Here is a 12021-nt window from a genome sequence, read left to right on the forward strand (position 1 = left end):
ATGGTTATCTGCTGCTGTGGAATGCAACAGGTGCATCTGGGATTGGTCTCATGTGGTTGTTTTTAATTAATGGCCAATCACAGTCAGCTGGCTTGGACTCTCTGGTCAGTCACAAGATTTTATTATCATTCTTTTCCTTTCCTTGTTAGCCTTCTGATGAAATCCTTTCTTCTTTTATTTTAGTATAGTTTTAATATATCATTTTAATATAATATATATCATAAAATAATAAAGCAGCCTTCTCAAACATGGAGTCAACATTCTCATCTCTTCCCTCATCCTGAGACCCCTCCAAACACCACCACATATATCTTCTATGGCTGACAAGCCAAAGTGCACTGAAGGAAATAAAAGACAACTACTCACATTCTATAAGATTATTCTGCAGTGGTGTTCCTGTCAGAATTATTCTTCTCCTAGATTTAATAGAATTCATTGCCTTGGAGACAGCAGATGCTTCATTTTTCAATATGTGTCCTTCATCACACACCACGAAATCAGGACCTGGAAAGAAACAATATTAAATCTCTCCACAATATTTCACTGCCACAAATAACCTGACAGCCTAAAGTATCCAAAATTTGTTCTACATCAATGTTACTTTGGAGTTTTTTTAAACTTTTTTTTTTTGTGTTTTATGGTGAGATTTTTTAGCACTGATTGGGATCTCACTCAGCCTTTGCACAAGCATTCAGAGGAACCACTCTGGTAAAATCAAGGCTGGGTATTATAAAGTCTTCATGGGAAGGATTAAACTCAGCTTTGCAGCATATTCCTGACAAAATGGTCTATTCCTGCTGCTGGGTGTGCATGGCTGCACCTCCATCCATCCTGTCAAAACTCAGTGAAACTTCCTTCTCTCCAGCTTTAGGCTGCCATCTACTGACACTTGGGCAATCCCAAAACACCCAAAAATCAGGTAACCTGAAATTTTTCATTAAGGCAAGAATAATACCAGGGGGACAGAGTGCAATCAGAAGTCTTAGATAATAAAAAACACAACTAGATTTGATCTGAATTACAGACAAGTGAATTGCCACCTTGCAGCTGAAAGTCACCTCAGGAATGTCCTCAGCTTTCTTCCAGGAGATAAAATATCAGTCTGGTTTAAGTGAGCTGCACAAGGAATGTCAAAACCACAACACATTCCCACAGCATGCAAAGCAACTCTAATAATAAGATAAAAAATACCCAACTTGGCAGAACAGACTTACTCTTAATTGTTTTCAGACTTAGCACAATTTCTGGAATTTCTTTCCTTGAAATGAAGTATAAGATATTCTAGGATCCAAGTAGTAACTCAGAATAAATGTTTTACCAGCTCTAAACCTGACCTCAGTTCCAGCACTCTCAACTCTGAAAGCAGCTCATGACAATTTGCTGCACCTTGGAGAAAAGCCACCAGCTGGGTTCAGCAATTCAGCACTAAAAAGGCCAATTTGAAGAGCAAAGGAGGATTTGCCAGCAAGGACAGTTTAATCTTTTATAATTTACTGAGAATATTTTGTCTCAGACTAAATTCAAGCTGTCTTCTAAAGAATAAAATTAATTCTAGGGCAGTGATCAACAGCAGAGAATTGATTACACCTCTGATCACACACACACCAGTGCCAGTCACCTTAATCATGCCATTTTAAGGTGATTTAAAAGTGATTTGAATCTTACATGTGAAGAGAAAGGAATCAAGAAGATATTTCTTTCCAAGCAAAAAACCCAAACAAAACAAACCCCAAACTTTTAAAGCAAGTCTAGAAGACAATTATGAAAATCCACATTTGAATTCCAAATGCGCTCAGGCTTGTCCAAGCCAATGTATTTCTGAATTTCCCACCTGCCACAGAAACATTTCCCCATTTTATTTCATGACTTTTGTACATTCCCAGTTTTGACAGAATGAAAAATACTGAGTGACTACACACAAAGCCTTCCTTTAATTTTAAGTAACCATCTCTAGCAGTGACAGATCCTTTCTCTAGTCCTCATTTCATTAAAAACTGCGATTCATTCACATGAAGTTAAAGAAATTAAGTTAAAAAACCACCTCAAAACCTGCTGTTTAGAGTAAGTGAATGACAGTAAAAATATGAAAAAGCCCAAACTCAGTACAATTATTCATGGTTTGTTTGGCAGCAGTGCAGCACTGATATCTTGATCTAACATCTTGGCTACAGTTCAGCAGCAGAGATTTTCATCCATTTGTGGGGTTTTTCCCTTGTTCTTCCAAAACACAAACGCAAATCATTATGGACAGAACATTCCTCAAAATGTGATAAAGGAATGTAAAGCTTAAAGGGACCTCAGGGGATCATTCAGATAATTTTCTCCATCTGAGATTAGGGCTATGAGAAAGGGGCAGAGCTGACAGAAGTGGGAAACTCCACAGCCTCTCTCTTGCTAAAACACTGGGCAGTAACACACAATTTGCTACAAATCCGAGTAAATTCTGCCCTTTGCTTTCTCCTGATCATGTCAAAACCAACTGACAACACTCCTTTCATTAACGAGCTCTTAAAACGGTGGAAAATTTTAGTATTTTTTTTTCTAGGCTAAAAATCCCTACTCATGCAATCCTTCCTCAAAGTCTTCATCTTCTCATCCTTCTTACTGTACCTGCACATGTTAATATATTGAAATACATAAAAGACTTATATATATATGTAGATATATACACACAGTTCTCCTGTTCCTCTGAAGTCTACAAGAACTTTATACAACTGCCAATTAAAGAGAAGTCTCCAAGTTAAACAGTACCAGAATTTTTGTTAGTAGCAACAAGTAAAAAAAATTTAAAAGTGACTTCAAAGACTTAAAAGTTCTTCAAGCAGAGCACAGCCATGACCAATAACCAACAGCCCTTCAGCAGTGGCACAAGGCAGCCTGGAAACCCTGTGTGTGTGTAAAATCCTGCCATTCTTCCACATAGCTGAGCTGGTTAATTAATGAAATCACTTCTCCACCCATAAACTTTGGCTAAACCTTCCCCCACCGCTCCCCTTGACAGTGCAACACAAGCTTCTCCCACACAGTGTCCTACCCCAGCAGTATTCACCAGACACATCTCATTAAATTAACACTCAAACCCCAAATTTGCAGCTTTTTGAATGGGAAGTGCTCCCAGAGGCCAAGGTTTCCCTATTTCCAGTCCCAGCAGAAGGCAGCACACGGTTTTCTCCTTCAATGTCCATGCTGACCCACCAGGGGAGCAAGAAACAAATGAGAATCTTGCAATGCACACTCAGCCAATCCAAATGACTCCAAAAATTAATGGGTAACAACACACTGACACTTCTGTCCTGCAATTAAAATAGAGAAAGGGATGAGGGAACGTGAAATGCCCTCAAGTTGTGCCAGGAGAGGTTCAGGCTGGATGTTAGGAAAATTTCTTCCCTGCAAGAGTGGTTAAGCATAGAAGGAACTGCCCAGGGAGGTGTTGGAGTCAAAAATGAGTAGACATGGAAGATGATGGCACAGTTTAGGGGGCATGGTGACCCTGCACTCCACCCTGGAGGGCTTTTCCAACCTTGAAATTTCCATGATTCTACAAAAATAATTAAGGAGTTATTTCAAGGCTGGCTTTCCCAATGGTCTGATTGCACTCCCTCAACCAGCCCTAGAAGAGAACAGAGCAGGAGGCTCCATGTACACATAGAATTATCCAAAATCTCTGAGGGTCAGTGTGCTGCAGCTTCCAAACTCAATAAAGTGCACAAAGCCATGAGCTAAGCCCAGACACTGCCCTGTCCCAGTGCCTGAAGAGCTCTGGAGGGAGAACAGGAACACAGCAGGGTGTAAAAGCCATGGGATGGGACAGGGAAGGCTACACCAGTCACTGTCTCCTCCTAACACCCCACAGTCCAGTATTTTTGGGCTTACACAAACACAAATCCATGAAGGGACAATGTTACTGCAAAGACACACAGAAACAACCCTTATGTTTGTCCTCCCTTACATTTTCCACCAGGAAAAAAACCCCAAAAATCAATTATTGCATAACATTTTATTTCATCTTGCTCTGTACCAGAACAAGACCAGAACATCTTGTTCTGTACCAGATCAAGACCACTAAATACAGAATTACTGTCCTGTTTGAGACAGAAATTCACACCTTTTCTCCCTTAGTTTTCACTTCCTTGACAATATTCCCAATAAATACAATATTCTGAGAAAATCAGATACAGAATAGCACTGACAGAACAGGGTTCCCTCCCCCCTCTTTTGTGGTTTGTTGTTGGGCTTTTTTTGATTTAATAACTACAGCTTAGGTAGGAGGAGTCAAAAATCCCATTGGCAAGAAGTGCATTTCCTTCACTGCTTAAATAATGTGTGTGGAATCAACACATGATATATCAACAAAAACAGTTAAAATAGTTCATCAGCTGCTGTACTGGAGCTTCCCTGACTCCACAGCCATTGTATGACTTAGTGAAGCTGGCAGAAAATTAATTAATGTTTGAGCAGCTCCAACAGCATTTCTGCAGAGCTGGGAGATGGCAATTCCACTTGGCCAATGCCAAAAATCATGAAGGTATTTTCCCCTTAGAATAATCTCTTTTGTCTGTTAAAATAGAATTCACAGCCCTACTTTACTAGGAAACTTCACAAAATCAAGCTCAGCAATTACAATTAACAATCAGAAAGAGGGAAAAAGAAAGAAAATCAATCACACTGTCAATGTAAAGTCCATCAGATAATTAAAATCCAAGAAAACCCAGCTCCACTTACTCTGCCTTCCATACCTGCATTCTCAACAAGAAATACCAACAGTATAGCAAAGTTGCAAAAACTTTTAAAACCAGTTTTTAAGACATTCTGCATAACCGTAAATTATTTTAAGTATGAGCTGCCAGTTCAGAATTTGTAGAGAAACTTTGCTATTTTGGTGAACCTTCCTAATCCTAAAACTTTTAGTCCTTTTGGGGACCACTTGAGAAATCAGTTACAGCAACTTGGAATATTTTCAAGTGCTTCCAAACATGTTGACATAAGTTTGCTAAGTTCAGCTCAGCTCAAACCAGACATCTGTTTCCCAAGACTGAAAAAATAATTAACTGCTTTATCTGCAGTTTATTATTATTATTTATTCCCTTAATTAGCACTTCATTAACACTTGTTTTTTCACACTTCTAAGGTACATTGTCTACTGTTTTCATGTGTAGTTGCCTCCTTAGTGGTAGATTTGCATCAAAGACAAAACAGCTTGTGGTTGTAACAAATTAACAGATTAAAATATCCTTGGTCCCCAACAAAAACCTCAAATTACTTTGCAAAGGAAGCAAAGCCAGCAAATAAAAATACTTAATAGGAAAAGTCACTAGAATATATTCCTTCTATTTGATTTAATAGAAAAGACTGTTAGAGAAATCTATTTACAAAAGCAGATGGGGAAGATTCTGAACAATTTTCTGTAACCCAGCAAAGAAAATGTGATGAATCTTACCAACACTATTTATTATCTTTGCTCATACACATAAACCTGGAAGTCCAAACTATACAAGCTGTACAAATTTCACTTACCTGGGTCGACTAAAGCTTTATTAAATATTTCTTTAAGTTTTCTACTCTTCACATTCCTGCCCTGTGCCAGGTTTCGATACATCTCGTAGCCAATGATCATCACACCTCCCTCATCCTGCCAGTGCTGCAGCATGTAGCTCCTCTCCTGGGGCCTTTTCACAGTTGCCAGCTCATAAACCTTCCAAAGAGGTAAAAAACCCTTTAATTCCTCTTAAAATATTCAGTAGTGGTTAATTTTTAATACTTCTGATGTATTAATTCAAAGACATTTTTCACATAGTTAAAGCACATTTCTTAGCCTTTAAGTGGTGGAGCTCCCCAATTTTGCAAATCATCCAGTCATTTCATGAAGAACTCCTTTTAAGCCTCTTACCTCTAGTTTCTCCTCATCTTCTAAACCTTCTTGCCATTTTTCAAACTCATTCAGCCAGTTCAAGGCAGTGTTGAGTGGACACACAACCAGACCTGTCCGAAAATCCAGTTTGTCACATAGCAAGACTGTGTGGAGAAAACTTACTACCTGCAAGAGAAAAACCAGCCAGAACACCAAATAAACACCAGGAAAAAAAGATAAATGTTTTCTATTCAATTATGTAATTAAATTACCAACAACAGTCTTGTTTAAATGTATTTTCTGGTTAAACAAATAGAATTTCTGGTTACATTTTCATGCAGGTGTATTTGCAGTTCATACATTCCTTACTCTGTGTTCCATGGCTGCACATATCCTTCACATACTGAGATACTTCTGAACTGCTGAATGATTTCATAGAAAACTCTCCCTCTACATTTCACCAATCATTTTCATAAATTAAACACTTCCATCAGTAATTTTTAAGCTTTCTCCCAACATTCATCCCAAACACAAAATAAATTCACAGTGAACTTCAGTCTTAAAGCAGTTTCTCACACTTTTTTCAAGGGAAATTCTCCCAGCAGGCTGTGGCAGTGTTTCCAATGATTCACCCTGCAGCCTGGCTGTGTGTTGAGGATGACAACACCTCCTTGAGGCTGGGAAAAACCCAAAACCTTGTGGGTGTCACTCTGGGCTGCCTGTTTTGAGCAGCAGCAAACCAAACAGGACGAGAAGAGAGTCAGAGATGCCATGGCAGCTCCAGCTCTCCCACTGGAATTGGGAAGTACAACACCACAAGTTCTCTCTGCATCAAATCTTGGCAACTCTGATTTAATACAGGGATTCTAAACTGCATGACTGTGCTTGGAACACTGGGCAGCAAAGTGCTTTTAAAACAAAAGGATTTGCTGGTGGTTCTGTGTAAGACAAAACTACCCAGGAAGTCTCATGGCCACAGTCATGGGCAGCAAGTCCCCAATCCCTGATTTCCCTCATCTCTGCTGCCATCCTGCCCTGCAGCTGGCAAAGTCTGCCAGAACTCATGGCTGGTCCAGCTCTTCTAAAAGCTAAAAACAAATGGCAACAATCACAGAGCACAGCAGTGACTGGCAAATGGACACATGGAAAAAACAACCAGTTCAGCTTCATACACCAGCCTTCAAAATCATTTATACTGATGTATGTTTCTAACTGTGGCTTTCTTTGATTTATCAAGAAGTTACAGCCAAAATTACTGTCATTAACACATCTGGATCACTATAAAAATACCTCCTGCTCTAAGCATTTCATCAGACTACATGGGGTGTAAAGTGTAGGTGGAAAAAGTCCCCCACACAACAGTTCTGCAAAGCATTGCAAATCTCCACTAAAAGGTGTGATTAACTCCTCAAGAACCACACCAGCTAAGCTAGGATCAAGTATATAAAAATACAGCTTTCAAGGGTGATTTTTGAAATGTTCTGTAGAATTGCAGACTGTCAAAATACTGTCTGCCACCCCCATTTCTCTAAACAAAGCACATTTTTAGATATGCTGGAGCTGGAGATAAAATCCTGTTGTGCACCAGCCCAACCACAGCTCAGCCTGGGTTTGCCTGAACTGGTCATACCATGAGTGACCTCAGTTCTCTGATCACCCTCAGCTCTGTGCCACTCAAAATATCCCCACAAACTCACCAGCACCTGACTTCACACAAGGTCTGCATTAAAAAAACCCAAACAACTAAATCTGATAAACCTGTACTTCATCAGAGCAAATTAATTTTAAAACAGTCAAGAAAATAAATCATTAAAGGGGAAAAAATCAATGAGGAGGACAGAAAAAACACAACCTGCTTAAGATTATTCCATAGTCTTAGAAACAGGTTCCTGGAGCCTCTCCCCTGCCAGCTGTATTTATTTTCTTGTTCTGAGTTGCAAGAGAACTACACAGCACTTGGAAATAAATTGTGTTTCTTACCTGCAATGTTTTCCCCAGGCCCATACAGTGAGCAAGAATGCAGCCAGAGCCAGGAGATGTCTTGGTTTTTTTTACAGATTCACAGCAGCAGTCCCACATGAACTGAACACCTGAAGAAAATTATTGAAAGTTTTCTGATTAAACATTCATTTTATTACAGTTCACCCAGTAAGAGACAGCTGTGATCACTGAGAGCATGATAACACTTAGGAAAGCATCTGTCAGGATAATTATTGATTCATTTCTGTTCAGTGGGGTGTATGTGGGATGATCTTTATCATGAACTTGATTATATTCACAGCTTCATTGAGGATGTGGCAACTGGGTTGGAAAATATTCCTGTGAGGATGCAGATTGCCTGATCCTGGGGACAGGGAGATGAGAAGACATATTCTGGTTTTGCCAGTGAAGGAGTTTTTATTATTCTAATTCAGTCTGCATAAGGTGCTATGCCCCTGGAGAGAAAAAGATTCTTTTTTTTTTTCCTTTAAACTCTTTCCTTACCATCTACTTGGTGTGGTTTCAGTCTGGTCACTATACTCCTGTGGACCTGCACTAATGGTTCTTTGGTTTCTTCATCTTCATCTAAAACCAGCTTGGTTGTGATGGGACATTTCAGAGGTGAAGCATCTTCAATCTCTATCACCTGCAAACAGAAAAGACCATCAGAGGAATATTCTCACAGGAGTTACACCCAGCATCTGAGACACTTCAGATTCACCAGAACTGGGAGTCATAATTTATTTAGCAAAGAAAAACCTTCAATTCTTTAGTGCATCACAACTTTGGCACTGAAGTGAAGCAGCAGGGAGCTGAAACAACTTTCTAAGGTCACAGCATCAAACAAAACGTACCAAGGTCAAACTGCAGACAATTTGGGGCTTATAAGGCTGCATGTAAGGGATTCTCAAAAATTACTCATCAAATTACATCAAGGTTGAAGTTAAACATCAAGGAATTCAAGTTCACAGGATTTTACACAGAAACCAGACCATACCTCTCTCAATTTCTCTCTCTCCCGTTCCCTCTCTGCGATACGTTTTCTTCTTTCTTCTTCTTCTTTAAGGGCATTTTGTGTTTCTGTTCTAAGCTTATCATCTTTAATAATCTTCCTGATCTTCTTCCTGCCTTTTCCAGGAGATTTTGAGTCATCATTGTCCTCGTTCTCAGAGTTACTCTATTAGAAATTAAGTGAAATACAAATTAGCAAGAAAATTATGGCACAGACCATGAAACCCTTCTTTCTTAGACAAGCTCCCAGAAATTCTTACACACACAGGTGAAGTTCAGCACATAATAAAAAATTGCCTTTTTCAGAAGTCTGACAAAAGAAGTGCCACTTCTGTAATGTATTCTGAGATATTAAAGATAAGCCCAGCTGTGCAAAGGCAGTACTGAAGGCACTGTTATAATCTGGTAGTAGCTAATAATGATTATTAATAAAGCACTTTTGTTCCTGTTATACTGGTGCTAAATCAGATCAGCCCCTACTTACATCACACAGGAAAAGAAACCCCACAACACTACCAAAGCCTTAATCTACAATTTGTCTCATCTACATTTAGATTAAAAATTCCATTTGCTTCAATAGAATGCATTTTTCTCAAGATCTAGACAGGAAAAGTTTTAGTTCAAACAATGTTTTACCTCCACAATGGTGGCATTTTACAAAATTTTAGCCTGAACTGACATTGAGAAAAGCTTTAATTTTTTACTGTATTTTGTGCAGAGGTGTTTGAGATAGAAGAGTCAGGAAATCCTTATTTATTACTTGAAAAGATGACAGAGCACCTTATTCTCATTTTCACTGGATGAATCCTCTTGAACCTTTATCCTCCTTCGTTTCTTTTTCTGTTTGTAGCTGCGCTGGTTTTCCTCTGCCTCAGCTTTTTTGGCAGATCTATTTTAAAAAAGCAAAAAGGCAATATTACTGATTAACCATAGTAATCCTCTGCCTCACTGAAAAACAATTAATTAATAATTAATTAATAAAACATACACTTCTTTTGTGCAATTAGGGCTGAATTTAGAAATTCCTTCCTGCTCAGCCCACTGGACACCCAGAGCAATGAGAAAATCCTACAGAACCTCAGAACTATAAAGCATTAATTTTATACTGCAATCCACCAGCTGACAGTGATGTATTTGGCATTAAAATGTCCATTTTTTGTTGATTTTTTTTTTTTGTACTGGCTCATCAAATTGTTGTGTATCCCCTACTGTGGTACAAATTCAAAATTCCCACATTTGCTGCAAAAGAAATTAATATTCTATAATTCCTACAGACAAATATCATCAAGGGTTTTAAGAACTGCTCCAAAGTGTTTTAACTTTTACCATCTCCCTGCACAAACTGCACTATTAAAACCCAAAATAAACACAGCTCAGCTTTGTCCATACCTTGTCCTTGGCCTTTGGTCATCCTCAGACTCACTGACCTCCTCACTCACTGCAGACTCGTGGAACTCTGAGTCATTGGAGTCATCACTGCTCACTGGAAAAGAAAGCAGCATTTATTTCATGGTGAGCATCACTGCAAAGCCAGCAGCTCCTCACTGCACAGCCAACTGCTGCAGAGCAGCAAGCACTGCCAGGGTTCATTTCACACAATATGGGACCCACATTCATAAGATTAAAAGGGCACAGAGAAAGAAAAGTTCAAATTTAAGCACTAGCTGAGTCCTGGGGGGTGGCTTATTGTGCCTCAAGCCTTGAGGTCCTTATGCATCAACATCTACATTTATTTTAGGAGCAAATGGAAGAGAGCATTAAATGATGGAGACCTGTGGGGAACAGTATGGAACTTCAGAAAACCAAAGGTGATTTTTAGTTAAACAGAAGATTTTGTTTAAAATGCTTTACATGTCATTTTATAACCATACTTGGAGAAAAGGGCTCTTATGTACACACAAAATATAAAATTGCATCACTGCATTTCTTCAGGTAGTGCAAGCTCAAAACTGCCTCAAAAAGCAATTAAAATACACCTAAAAGAGCAGCATTAACAAGAATCTCCCAGCCACTTTGAGGAGCTATTCCTGGCATTTTTAGGTAATGAAGACACCAGTGTGGTATTTAACACCTTGAATTTCAGCCTGACCTTGAACATAGTGGAAAGTTTAATTGTTTAATGAATGACAAGGCTTAAAACATGAGCTGTTCTACATAAATGGGGAATGGTAACATTAATAACATAGGGCTAAAAAGGGCAAAGTGAAATCAAATATATTGTTGTGTTTGAGATTCCTCCTGCATGAAATACTGTAGGTAGGGCTTTAATCCTATAAGGGAGGAAAAACATGAATATCCAAGTCGATAAAAATTAGAGTTTTCACAGAGGAAAATTCTAAACAAATCACATTGCATCCTTTATTTTGTGGAAGACCCCAAAAGCTGGCTGCCATCAGTGCAACCCAGATGAGGGAAGCCCAGTGCACCTTTCCTGGCCAGGAAACACCCCCAGGCAGGTTCTTTGTTCCTGCCTGCAACAATGCAGGGCAGGCCAGGCTCATTTCACAGTGCCATCTGCTGCTCAGCTCCAGCCTGCAATTCCAGCATGGACTCATTCCTCAGGCACTGCTGCCTCTTCAAGAGAGAAATTACATAAAGGACAAAACTGATTTTCCCAAATCCAGACATCCTGGCCTTGCCTCTGCTGTTCAGGATGGATATTCCACAGGATTAATCCAATTCAGAGGACACAGCAAGTGGAGAGAACTGCACTTGTATTTGACATTTCAAAGGAAACTATTTATCAAACAAAGATAAGGGAATGCTAGATTTCATATACAATGAAGTTTAGACAGGGATTTTAAAATCACAAAGGTTGAGATATCCATTCTAACAAGCTCTGGATTTATTTTACAGAATCAAGTACTTTTTATGACCAAAAAAAGGATGTGGATTATGTACCTTTCCTTCTATTTCTGCGCTTCCCCCCTTCTTTTTTGTCTTTTGGTTTCACCACCTTCTTTTCTTCTCCAGACTCCCCATCACTCACAGTGAGCTTCTGCCTCAGCAGCCTGTGTCTGTATCTGGGCTTCTTGGATGTTTCTTCCTCCTCTGAATCTGAATCCTCAGAATTAGCTTCTTCCTTTTCTGACTTCTTGTCTTCCTTTTCCTTCTCTCCTGTCACACACAAGAGTCAGTACCACATGCATATCAGTCACTTTCTTATCTTACAAGAATTAAAA

The 12021-nt window shown here is 39.1% G+C and overlaps 1 protein-coding gene across 4 annotated transcripts in view; it reads right to left on the bottom strand.

Annotated features, from left to right (window-relative positions):
• The window catches only part of ATRX (ATRX chromatin remodeler), a 69637-nt gene that overhangs the window by 20572 nt on the left and 37044 nt on the right, over nt 1-12021 (bottom strand). For all 4 annotated transcript variants that reach the window (XM_063170331.1, XM_063170332.1, XM_063170330.1 and 1 more), the window contains 9 exons: nt 11741-11956; nt 10229-10322; nt 9620-9728; nt 8826-9005; nt 8333-8474; nt 7829-7938; nt 5888-6034; nt 5515-5692; nt 367-504 (listed from right to left, as the gene is read on the bottom strand). In XM_063170331.1, the coding sequence (XP_063026401.1) occupies nt 367-504; nt 5515-5692; nt 5888-6034; nt 7829-7938; nt 8333-8474; nt 8826-9005; nt 9620-9728; nt 10229-10322; nt 11741-11956 (1314 nt within the window). The remainder of the gene's footprint in view (nt 1-366; nt 505-5514; nt 5693-5887; nt 6035-7828; nt 7939-8332; nt 8475-8825; nt 9006-9619; nt 9729-10228; nt 10323-11740; nt 11957-12021) is intronic.

Source organism: Melospiza melodia, chromosome 16 (assembly GCF_035770615.1).
Source record: "Melospiza melodia melodia isolate bMelMel2 chromosome 16, bMelMel2.pri, whole genome shotgun sequence".
Classification (NCBI taxonomy): Eukaryota; Metazoa; Chordata; class Aves; order Passeriformes; family Passerellidae; genus Melospiza; species Melospiza melodia.